A 13,438-nucleotide genomic window follows, 5' to 3' on the forward strand; every position below is an offset into this window, starting at 1 on the left:
ACTGACACTCAAGGTATTTATGTAAAACTGTTTAAAAAGAGACAGAGAGAGAGAAACAATATTGAATAATTTTAAGGCAACTGTAACCAAATATTTGAGTTTTGAATCAAACTCAAACTCTTAAGTTTTGAAATAGAGTTAAAAAAAAAAAAAAAAAAAAGGTTCCCAACCTCTAATCTCTTGTTAAGATGATTTATTTTTCTTGGAAAACAAAACAAAAAAAAAAAACAACAAAAAAGAATTTTTTGAGTTTTAGAAACTCAAAAAAAAAATCTGAATTACAAAAATTCAATAAAATGAAAGTGAATCATGGTTAAAAAATGTATTATTTTCAATTACAGTCATTTCCAAGCACACAAATAATGATAAATTGTGTTTAGAGCTCATGTGAACAGTTTTTGAAATACAGAATTTTTGGTAGGGGGGTTCAAGTTTAGAAAAAAAGAGTGAAGAGTTAAAAAAAAAAAAATCTCAACATAACAATATAGGTGTCACCACGTTAGTGACACTAGTTGCCTTGAAATTATGATTTTTCTCAACTTTTACTGTATTACACTGAAGTGTTTCTAATATTTTGTCCACCTCATTTACATACATTAGAGGGGCAGAATATTAGAAACACGTCAATACAATGCACTCCAGTACAACACCACCAACAACCATGAATAAACAAGCAGATTTATTGCCACACTGACAGTTTCAATGAAAACTGAAAAAATTAAAAGCTTTGTAAAAGTAGAATTCATAGCAGAGCTGCTGTATTGAATTGCATCACACTGCACAGATGAACCCAATGAAGTGGTGAGTGTATATTTCTCTGACTCAATCTTGACTTGAAACAGACCTTAAACATAAGAGGTCTGGGTGGACAGTCTTTAGCAGCTTTGGAATTATTTTCTGGTATGGTTTCCTCGTGGTTACAGAAGCATTACCAACCTCGGCATTTGAAACTGTCGACTAAATCAGTTGGCATCTTTAGAAAAATATTAGTCAGTTGTTCTGGACGTAAACCTGACTGACCTAAGTTCACATGTAGGTTAATACTCATTACAAAATAAGAGCATCTTGTTCTAAATGAAATATTCTCATTTATTCTTAAACAAATGGAGCCCAACTAAGAACTTAACGTTTAATCAATATTGGGCATTTTTTAAGTCTGATCACATCAGACCAATGTGCTCTCATGTTGAATTATGTACAATTGTTTTAAATATTTGTGATCAGTGCTAAAGTAAGTGTTTGGCATAAATTTCCAGCCATTATGCAGAATTTGTCATGTTTGAATTCCAATCCCTGACCTAATTACATTTTAATTTGTTGTGACACTCAAATGTTATACGAGATTTACGAGTTATGAAGTAAAACATGATAGATGCACGTGTTCTTTACTAACAGTGTGAACTTGCAGTCACAGAATGTAATTTCCCTGTTTTTAAACGGTTGATGCTCGACTGTTGCAGATAATTAGCTGCAGCCTGTATGTAACCCTCGTCACGGCCTGTCCAATTTGTGAATTAGACAAATAGTAAATGTGCTGAGAAGAACTATTCATGGGGCATAAATACTCACAAAGAAGACTTAAGTTATGAGAATAGTTTTCTCGTTGTAAATGTGAATACAACTTTTTCAGAGAAAGGTCAGCATCAACATAATTAGACTTCAAAGAATGATTACATAATCACACCACTCCCAGGATAGTAAAAGACATAAATATAGAAAAATATGTAATATATATATACTATATATATATTTATATACTGTATATGCATATAAAACTAAGTATCAGAAAGAGAACATAGGATGTATCAACATAGAAACCAAGTGAAAATACAAAATGAGAGTAAGAACACAGCAATGCCCCTGCTTAAAAATCACAGCAGGTTGTACAGCAGCAAAGTTCCCCATACTGTTCTTTGCAGCTATGGAACAGGGGAAGAACAGTCATGTCCTCTTAGCCAAGAGAAAATCCTGACATGAACAATCTCTATTGACTTCACTCCAAATTAGGAATGGATCCTCAGTAAGAACGGCTTGATTTCAAGTGAGTTTCATATTTAAATATCTCAAAACGTACAACAGGAGGAAGGTGTTTTTTTAATCTATTTTTTTTACTGCATTTAGTTGTCATGACACCACTGTTTCTAGAGATGGGTGTCAGGAGTTCTCTTGCAGAAGAGTGTGTCAAAAGCAAAGTAAATAGCTACTGTTTCAGAGTGACCAACACCAGCAGCAGCACTTGTCGTGACCCAGCAGTAGGAATGATTTCTATTTGGACGGAGTTTTCGATGTAGAGTGCCAACGGAGGCAGTGGGAGCTTTGTTATTTCTGTAATATACAGGAAGTAAGTTGAATTGCATTTCACTTCTACGGACCTCTCTCATTATCACTATATCCAATATGGATTACCTACCAAAGAGTGGCATTTATAAGAAAGAGGCAAAACATCAGCCAATCAGTGCTGTGACGTACATATCAGAGAGTAGACCATCCTTACTTATATTAGGCTTGACCTTGCACTAGGTGGTCACACCACGTTTAATCATCATGCAATTAAGCCCTAGTAACTTCAGAAATGAAATGGTTTCTGTTATCTTCTCAAATTGTAGGAATCAGTTGCCCTGTGAATTATTTTCTTTTAGACTGTATTTTCACAGTTTCCTTTTAAGTGCTATATGACGATAGGCACTGGGCAATGTCAAATCTTCTGAATCCAAACAAATCTGACCCTAAATGTTCCTAAATCACTTTCCAGTTTTACATTTTAGTCTTTCCAAATCTGCCTGTTCAATCAAATATCTGTATTAATCAAGGATTCACCTCTTTGTTATTTCAAAATATTAGAATAATCAATTTTAAGTAATTTCTCTATTCAAAGGGCCACATAAAAACACACAGGATCACATGCAGCACCTGCACAACCCCCTCCAATGTCACTAACAACATGACTAAATGTCAGCACCACTGACAAATTCAATCCTTTCTCTACTAAAATAGTAGCACGTGTCAAGCGTTCTGTGGATGAGTTGCTGAAAGGAGAGAAAAAGGCACACATTGCCATCTTTAATTTTTTTTTTTTTTTTTACAAGGGGAGTCAATAAAGTCCAGCAAAGGCTTTCATTCAAATTCTGGTTCAAATGGTTACGTTTTAAACTTTTCACAAATGAAAAATGTTACTTCAAAACTGCAAAATCAGACCACCATCATATGTATGGAAGCCTTTACTCGAGTGCTGTTCTCTAGTATTACTTTCTAAATACTAAATAAGCTATTTAGCATGACTGACCACTGGGTAAAACTTTGCATAACCATGACAAAATTAAAAATTGCGCTTCACGAGTAGAGCCCTTTAGCTAAACATTGGTCAGTCATCAAACTGCATAATGCAGTGCTCTCCAAACAGGCCATAGAGAGCCACGTGTCGGCAGCTTTTCACTCCAACCAAACACTTCAACAGGTGATTTTTGCTGCTTAGCACCTTCCAAAAGAGAAGAGGTACCAATCAGTCAAAACATCTGTTGTTGTGTTTGGCTAGCACCTAAAGGCAACTGGTTGGAGAGCAGTGGTAACCTTAAAGCTGTAACGGTTTATCCTCTTTGTGTTAAACTACATGTATCACTAGATAATAATTTATATAGATCACTCACTGATCCTTTTAAGGCAACAGCTTCAAATGCTCGATTTACGACATTTGTGTTAGTTAAATGTTATTTGGCATAGGCTTTATCAATAGCTTTACTGTCACATACTTCAATCTCTTGTTTTATGCTAAATAGCATTAAGTGTAAGAGCTGTCCTAGGCCAGTGCTGCCACAGTAAGGCATGTAAAATACTTTCTCACACTGGAGTAAAAGCAAATCTGCTATCAGTCATGGAGGAAGGGTCACAGAGTTCAAATACCCTGCCGGTGCTGGGGGTCGGGGAGGGGGGGCGTTTACACAGTGCACAGACAACATAGATTGTGTAAGAGAAACAGAAGGAGGGAGACAGAGTTGTGAATGCAGCATAACATCACATAGAGCTTGCCACCCCATTCCATCCCTCAGTCTAACTACTGAGCGTCCTCTCAGTACAGGATGTGTGGGTTCAGGCTGGGTCAGAACCGGAAGGACCAGGCAGGAGACGGAGAGCCCAGTCCTGTCAACACTAGGAGGGGGCAGAGAACGGGGTCGGGCTGGAGTTGTTGTGGTTGGTAGACTTGACGATGGTAATGACGCTGGTGGTGGCCACTTTGCCCGGTGAGAGGGGTCCGCGGGTCACAGTCCGGGCGAAACACTGCAGGGCCTCATACTTCGCTCGTAGGGCATCCAGCTCCAACCTCATGCTGGCGTTCTCGCGGGCCAGCTTGTCGACCTCCTGCTGCAGCTCTATCTTTTGTCTCTCCAGCTCCTCCTTCTGGGTGACGCGTTTGATGCGGCAGCTGGCGGCATAGCCCCGGTTTTTCAGGGTCCGTCGCCGCTGCTTCAACCGGACAACATCTTCCTTGGTCAACCCACGCAGGTGCTGGTTGAGCTCCCGCACAGACATGGCCACCAACTCATCATCGCTGAGCGCCGGGGCATTCTCGCCAGCCTCCCTCTTGACCTGCAGGACATAAGCAGTGAGTGAAGAACAGCAAGTCTGGATATAAGATCAATAAAACACATAAAACTTTTTACACTTACCTTTAAAGCTTTGCTCGTCTTAAAATGAGTCGTCATTCCCTGCATGCAGACAACTGGCCTGAATCTCACAGAAGACACACTGAAAAGTAAAAAGACAAAATAAATAGTGGCTCACTTAAATTAAGTGAAAATAACTAAGTAACAAAATACCTTTATTCAAGTATTTTACTGAAGAAGAAGCAATATATAACAATAATGTGTCCAAAAATGAGTACTACAATCCAAATAATGAGTTTGAGCCATGGACTGTATATTAAATAGGTTGAAATCCTATTTAATATACAGTCTATGGTTGAAGCAAGTTGTTTCTCCCTGCCCCCTCCTCCCCAGAGTTGAGGAAACTCAGGCAGGCTGCAGGAACCCTGCAGGAGCACAAGATGAGCACATCATAAATTGACAAACTGTCAGTTGTCTGCTGTGAAAATACACACTCTGGAGTTGGAGTTCAGTGATTGCATACCTTACTGACTGTCAGACTATATTAACATACTGCTCAATTTAACCGTTATAAACATCTACTTCCTCTAAAAGATTTAATGGTCATTAATTTGAACTCTAATTAACATAAAATCCATGCACATGACAGGTGTGTTTTGGACTGGCCACTGTAAAAGGACAAGTTAAATCAAGCAAATGTTTTATTTTCTAACCTAATATTGATTTGAAAAAAACAAAAAAAAATGTATGTCCTCATGATGTACTTTTCATCTCTCTCTCTTTCTCTTTTTATTTCTCAATATATTATATTCTTCAATTGTGGGAATCATCTTAGCGTATTATCAGTGATTGATTAAAGTACATATGACCTTTTTAACTATGCTAAAGTAATCATGGAACTGACTTGCAAACAATTATGAGCAATTTCAGATAGAGGAAATATCTGTTTCCTTTGCATTATTTGTGCTTTCCTGAATAACATATTTGGATGTGGGTCATCCCTATTTAAATTGTGGTATTTAGTGCTTTTACTTAACAGATCTGAATACTTCTGCAACTACTGCATATTTGTGTATGTTGCAGGTACTGATATAATATAACAACATAATATTGGCACGCCTCCCCATAAATCCACTTTAAAGACATCACAACAACATTCCAGGCTTACGTCATGTGTCAATATTTGTGTTTGCATTTTAGAGCCACGCATGCCAGCAGAGGGCAGCATGACACCATTAAACACGCGCCTGTATTTACTTGTTAGGGAAGGAGGGCCTTGACAATGTAGTTCACTAGACCAAGCAAGATTAGAAACAGGCAACCACTCTCCCTCTCTCCTCATAGACGTTTGCGTTGAAGCTCTCTGCTCTCTGCCCCTCTTTTGAGAAAAGCTTGTCTGTTCTCATTACAGTGAGGCACATGCTTTCCAGACTGCTGCCATGGCCAAAAAAAGCGAGAGCGCTGAGCTGTGATCCTGTGAGAGGCACACATCCCCCAAGGCTCCATTTCAGGACCTGCAGACCAGCCTGACTACGAGTGCACTGTTCCATGCTCGACTGCTACCATGGAAACGCCCTGCAAATGGGCGTGGGAGTGTGAGTCACATGGTCACCAAAAGGGTAAACAAGTCTCATTCATAACCGCAACACGGCCTATACATAGGACAAATCAGAAGCACCAACTTGTGCTGATAACTTAAAGGCTTCCTGTGTTACTACCCTCAAGACCAATCTTGTGTGGATCGTTGATTGACCTGATCCGGTGTCTCTGTGTTCACTGGGACACAGTCTGTCCACTCTGCCTCCTCATCAGACATTAAAACAGATCATCACATCAGCATAACATTTACAGTTATGCTGAACTTTACAGGGCAGTAGATACGCATGTGGAAAATTCCTGGAGATAGAGTGTCACAGAGAAATAGTTTCCTTTATAGTCACTGATGTATTTTTGCTGTGAGACAATGTAGTCTATCGATTTAGAGCTGTGTGTCTCGCTGGTTGGATCCTCTTACACTGGGCTTTCCTGAGCTGCTCCATGCCCTTATTTAACTCTGGCAGATATATTTAGCTCACAGTGCTGACACAAATTTCTGCCAACTAAACAATTTAAGTGAGCGTGTGATAAGTGATACCTCAGTAAGAGGGCAAATATTCTCTGCAGTCCTGTTAGCTGCAGCTTTCATGGAGGAAAATAGTCTGGGTGTGGCTGTTCTTTTTGGGATGTTTATCACATTTTCACATGCTAAGGCTATACTGCTAATACAGGATTTTGCAACTGTTGATTTATTGTTGCTGACTGCACAATATGGTGCAGTCCACATGAAAAACAACTTTGTTACTGTCTGTTTTTGATGGGACCTGAACCTTAGTCATTGTTCTTATAATAGCAGCATCACTGTCTGCAAAATGTGCTTTTGTGTTTTTGTCAAAAGCAAACCTCAAAGAATCCAGACTTGGAAAATAAACAGATGAAAAATACATGTACCAACCAAACAGCTAAACCCAGAGCCACATTAACTCCTGTTTAGAGATTCAAAGAACAGCTGCTGCCCTCTGAGGTCCTTTAGTTTTGCAAAACATGTAGAAAATAACTGAATAATTGAGATTTCAGATGCATCAAATAAAAATGAAGAACTGAAACACAAGATTCCTCGACAGCAAGTGGGCCTAAACAGCCTAATTTAAGTATTATTGCGTCAGAGGGGGTCCCTGGGTATATTCCTTGCAAAGATCATGGAAAAGTGGTGTGGGGCCTCCCTCTCTTCATACAAGTGGCCTCCAGCTTGAACCAAGAGGCCAGGTTGTTTCCCCAAAATTCTTTAGGCATGTGCTTATGTTTTTCAGCTCGCAAAGGGACAAGTTTTCCTGATCAAGACGCCGAAGTTTCCTCCGAGGAAAAAACAGCCATTATATCACATAGCCAAATCCACTCTTTATGATTTTGCCCCACAGACGAGACGTATTTCACAACAGATCATGGCTCCTCGCCATAGCCAAGAAAACAACTCATATTAGGGTTTTCATAACAGTAAGAAAATACCTCAAAGAAAAGCCACAGATGGCGGGTAAAGAACAAAAACCACATTCCTGAGTGAACACACATGTGCAAACCCTCACATGCACAACACGGGCAGATCTTTACTGGAGAGGGAACATTCAGTCTGAATATGTCCTGCGATGCACTCAGCTATGGGGGTGGAGTTCAGACAATCCCACTTGTAAAACAACGGCTGCGAAATTCACAAAATGTCTGGAATTCAGAAGTGTCTCACATCTTTCACTTGCCCAAACAAATCGAAGGCAGCCTGTGTGCACATGTGTGGAAGTCAAGAGTCCGCTACCTTCTTCTGTGCCACACAACCTCAAGAAAAAGGTCTATCTTTCATGTTACTTTCTCACACAACAGATAATATATAACATTCATTCCTCAAGATGATCCTCTGAGGACTGATAACCAAAAACTCTGCAACAATATTATCACTAATTTATGACAAAGAGTCACAACAATGCAGATTAGAGCAAAGGGAGAATAACTCCTCATCTAACAGTCCATTACAAACGCTACACACACATTTCATGCCTATGGTTGTTTGTTAAGCCAGTGTCTTATTTGATGTGGAGAGGAAAATATTTTCTGGTAAACCTGCTACTTTGTTCTTTGGGTGTACACTTTGCTTTGAAGATGAGCAGACCCTTTTAAGACTATTTTTGACAATGCCTAAAAAACAGAAAACCAGGCAGACTCATTTTTACGTGGGTGCAAAACAGCCTGAGTTAAAGCTACTACAAGAACTTTTAATATAGTGTTGATTTTGGAGACCCCTGTGGACAGAAGAGGTTGTGTTTCCATGGTCGTAACTACAAAATATAACATCAAAAATAAAACTACCTAAGTGGAAATCTCCTCATGCTTCTTCTTGCAGATGGTCTTGTTTAACATTGTTATTTAGAGGCATCAGTATCAAATGGAGACGACCAGTTAAAAACTCACTGTAGCAGCTTTAAACAGCTCTAATACAAGTCTATATTTGAGACAAAGTCTATTAAATAAACCTGTTTGCCATTTGTTCACTGATGCCAAATGTTTATGTTTTTAAAGTCATCTGGTCAAGTTCAAGGCTGCACTTCAGTTACAGCAGGTAACTGTGGGGCCCAGTCTTCTCCTAAAATAAACAGCATATCAAAGACTTATGTGCTCATGCTCCAGCAGTGATAAATGCAGAGTTGGCTTGTCTGGACTCTTTGTTTTTCTTCTGTTTTTGTTTCAGTTTAAGAGTCGGTAAAGCGGACTTGTTGCTGCCCTTGACAGCCTGATATCCTCCTCTGAGAAAGCTCTTGCTTTTCTTGCATTTTTCTCAGGGAGGTGGAGAGATTTCTCTACAGACTGGTGCGCCCGGCACTCTGCTCTTTCTCCAGCGCAGCACATTTGGTGGGATATTATGTGAAGGAAATGGAGAGCATAGCTGAGCGGTGAGTCATGCTGTTTACTGGTAAAAGCGACGACCAGCGGCAGGGAATCACACCCTCCCGATCTGACGTTTCCTGGAAAATCCCGTTGTTTCGCAGGGAGGAAGGAAAAGTACAGAGAAACCTTGGAAATGGTTGGCATGACCACCGGAACTTTTGTGCGGAAAAGGAGGAGAACTTGCCGAATATCTGAGCAAAGATATTATCCCAACCAGGGACGCAGGGATTCTAAGAAATGTCAAGAATGCAAAGAAAAACAAGGACATACCTATCCCACTTTTAACTACCAAGGAACCACTTATATGTGAATAATAATATAAATAGATTATATTTCTCCCAAAGCATTAATGACATCACTTCTTCCATTTTCAAACAAGCCATAGCAAAACAATTCAAAGCTCTCTAGTTGTGAATAATGTTAGTAATAGAACTGCAACTGACGATTATTTTCATTATGCATTAACCTGTTGATCATTTCTTCAATTAATCAACTGGTTGTTTCCATTAAATGTTGATCAGTGCTTCCCAAAGCCAAAGATGATGTCCTCAAATGTCTTGTTGTGTCCATAATACAACAAGACATAAAATATTCTGTTTACTGTCACAGAGGAGTAAAGGAACCAGAAAATATTCACATTTAGGGTGCTGAAATCAGAGAATTTTGAACTTTTTTTCAATTAAAAATGACTTATTATCAAAAGAGATAAATTAATTGGCATTTAATGAATCATTCCAGCTCTAGTTAATAATAATCCAGTGCTTCTCCTTCAAAACAGGCTGCTGAGCCACTGGTATAAGGGCAGACACATTGTGGCAGCAGAGCATATATCTTGAATGCTGTGGAGCGTCGGAGTGTTTGTTTGTGTCACTGCAAACATGCAATTTGAGTCACGATGGAATCAGGAAGTTGCCAAGGAAAAAGATCAGCACTTGAATCAGCAAGTCAGCCCCACTGAGAACTGACAAGGAATTCCCAATAACACAATCCCACAAAATAAATAAATGAGTAAACTTGCCACACCTCTGACCATAATGGGCTGAAAGCAGCTGGTTAGGACTCGGTCATTCTGACAGGGGGAAAATAAGCAGGATGCAAATGACTGTGGGTGGCAGAGTGAGCAGTCTCAAATGCTATATAACTGTCAGGGAGTCACTTTGGACGGATGCACCACAGGCCTGTTCACACATTGGTCTGTTATTGCCTGTATACGCTCCTCTGTTTGGCATGTTCAGCTGTGGATAAAATCCCTGTCTTCCAAAGTCAATAATCAAAACTCGACATCTTTTTTCCAGTAAGAGGAGCAAAACACATCATAGCGAACGTGAGTCATCGCATCACCAACCACAGCTATTTTACTTTCACAATACCCCACCACAAAAACGCTCTGCATTCTGTGTCGCTTTCATCCATCACCACCGACCAGCAAAACGAGAAATAGTACATATCTGGTGACAATTATACTCTATCCTGAGTTTTCTGGGGAATTTCTCCCCATGTGCCTTGTCACTGTCACAGGCTGTGCTGGTGGTGAAATGAGTCAGCTGCTTGATACTTCTCCATCCAATGAAGACATCATCAGTTTGGTGATTGAACCACATGTTAACCTCATGACAGAGGAGTGCACCCACTCCCACCGCCTCTCTGAAAGCAGCAGACAGCGTGCACCCACCAGAAACAACAGTGAATCAGAAAACCCTCCCGGCACAAATCTGCGACCACTGAAGTGAAACAAGAGACAAATATTTTCCAAATATTAATCACAGTGGCCTTAAAAGGTCACCAATCCAAGTTACTAAATAAAAAACAAAGGGAAAATTAATATGTGGGCATATAGTATTATTTCCCAGGTGTTGTTAAAATTAAGTAATTATCAAAAAAAAACTTGTACTTTCAGGACACAGTTTCCTTATCTTTTCACAAGCCATAAAGATTTATGTAGACCAGAAATAATCAGAATGATAAGATATAAAGCCTTTTCTTCACAGAGGGTGATTTATAGTTTGTGGAAATATGCGCTCCTCCTGCTGTTTAGTGACTGTTTGTTTCTCCTGCGTAGGCCAGTCAGCCCTGGTGGTCTGACTTCACATCGTGCCCTTTGTCCCACATGTCTAAAATGCAGACCACGTGTTGTTTCCAATGTCAAAAGTAGGCTGGTATTTTGCATTATAGCAGTCTTTTAATAAATCCCGCGCTGAAACGAACAAGAGTGCCAGAATTAAGTGGATGTGAAAGTATTTAGATGGATTAGTTAAACCTGGGCAGTGACTGAGTTTATTTCACTTCCAGTTTCCCCAAAAAAGCTCATTTCAGTGACAGAAAGTGGGCTATAAATAAACTCCGACAAACAAAAATCACTATTTCTTAATCTTATAATAAGTCATAACAGTGGTTCTGTTGCGCTCAGAATAAATCGGTAAGAAATATATTTGTTGGAACATGAACTTTAACAACATAAAATTGCATTATAACCGTAACTTTAATCTAATTCGGCAAAATAGCAGCTCATAACTCATAATAATAGGTCTGTGGCGCTCAGTAATAAATACGTAAGTACGTTATTTATGGTGTAACTTTAACAACATTAAGTAGCATTACAACCGTAACTTTAACTTTAATCTACTTCGGCAAAATAGCATATTTATTAATTAAAAGTGCTTAATACGCATGTGTTCGCGTTTTAATAGACTTGTTAAATTTTACAGACATTTTTAAAGTAGTAGCCTAGAAGATTTCACTCATTGACACAATTAAGCCACTTAAATTAATTCTTAAAATTACCAGGTTGAAATTCCGCCACAAAAGCCTATAAAAAGTATAAACAAAACAAGCAGTTATTCGAAATTATTGCAAAAATTATTGTTAACTATTTTTGCATATTTTCCCGACCGAACCGAGCTCTGAGACACTTTTTGGGCATTGTGTTATGTTACTCCAACACAACACGTGTCCACGCAACTGAAACAATCCGCAAAGTCAACATCAACTTTCATAACCGGGATTAAAACTTATCCTACATGGCGGTCATGCGTGGCCAACGTAAACCTGTCTGCGTGCGCCAGTGTGCCACCGTGACAACTTCAGCTATTTTAAAAGGAATGTCAAAACATCTTTCCAAAAAAAAAAAAAAAAAAAAAGAAAACAACAACCTCACCTCTGTGGACGCGGATATCTGTGGAGCGGAATGCGTAAAATCAGGCGGAGTAGGTTCCCGATCCAGGCGACGTAGTAACTTGACACAGCTGGTATAAAGAAATCCTCCGGCAGGAGTCGGACGGACGGACGGACGGGCAGCGGTGTATCCTCGTACTAAATTAACTACAAAACAACAACAATGTACCAACATTTCACGCTCTGCTTCCGCAAGCACTCACGTCACCGATTCCTCGTGACCGCCCCCTCCATTCATGAAAATAACTTTGTGCTGACGTCAGTGTGGGAAGGGGGGCCGGGGGGAGGCCATAAATAGAAGATAGATACTGCTGGCGGCTGCTTTTGCTTACTTTACAAAACTAATCTGTACAAAGTCAGCTCATGTTGCCAATATTAGCCAAGAGTTCTCAAAGAAAAACTCACTTTAAGTCTCAAAAGGAAGTCCTCGACTTGTTGCTCCCTTGCCCCCCCTCGTCCTATAAGTGGACTCTTTTATGGTCAAGTCTACACTACAGGCTTTTCAAAAATGTGCATTAACTGACTGACTGAGAGAAAACAGCGACCTCCTCCCTCTGTCTGTCTTGGGAGCAGCAGTAGCATTCCATTCCTGAGGAAAGTATGTGGTGTAGTAGCCCAGCAGTCACAGGATTTCTCTTATTTTAACTGCACGGCTGCCAGCAACGTCACAGGTTATTCTGGGTAATTAAGTACTCAATGCAAATATGTCAAGTCAGTAGCCTTTTAAGGCCTACAAACTGATGGGTTTCCCTCTTCATTTATCTGATATAAGAAGCCCTCCGCTTTGAGGTAGCTTCAGACGATGGTGCCTGTTATGGTGCCTGTGTGTTTACACTATAAACACTGTGGGCTACACAGTTCAAACAAGGCTAAAACAGAGCAGGAAAATGCACTTTCCCATTTTTTTCTGCTGACTGGATCAACATGGCCTGGAGCAAATTTTCAGACTAAATTTACCCTGTGAGATACCCACAAGTTGTTTTTTTTTTTTTTTTTTTTGCAGGATATACTGTCTGGTAAACGTGAATCATTGGCTTTTGACTGAGTCTTGATTTGCAGTTAAAGGGATAGTTTGGAAAAAATTAATCTGTATTACCTACAGGAGATGCTAGTTGACATGCCCCCAGTTTGGAGAACCATGTAGGAAGCGAAGCAAAGTACTGCTGGGGTTGGGGTCAACAACGAAAGGTTTTTCAGCCACT

General features: G+C 39.7%; 1 protein-coding gene across 1 annotated transcript; it reads right to left on the minus strand.

Moving 5' to 3' along the window:
* Window positions 1–2,100: 2,100 nt before the first annotated feature.
* mafk (MAF bZIP transcription factor K) lies at window positions 2,101–12,483 on the minus strand. The gene is made up of 3 exons (XM_084744746.1): window positions 12,220–12,483; window positions 4,662–4,740; window positions 2,101–4,581 (listed from the first exon to the last, which is right to left on the minus strand). Exons 2-3 carry the CDS (start codon window positions 4,704–4,706, stop codon window positions 4,144–4,146), a joined length of 483 nt encoding a protein of 160 aa, XP_084600872.1. The 5' UTR covers window positions 4,707–4,740; window positions 12,220–12,483; the 3' UTR covers window positions 2,101–4,143.
* Between the last annotated feature and the right edge of the window lie 955 nt (window positions 12,484–13,438).

Source organism: Lutjanus erythropterus, chromosome 19 (assembly GCF_056507025.1).
Source record: "Lutjanus erythropterus isolate fLutEry1 chromosome 19, fLutEry1.hap2, whole genome shotgun sequence".
In the NCBI taxonomy this organism is placed as follows: Eukaryota; Metazoa; Chordata; class Actinopteri; order Lutjaniformes; family Lutjanidae; genus Lutjanus; species Lutjanus erythropterus.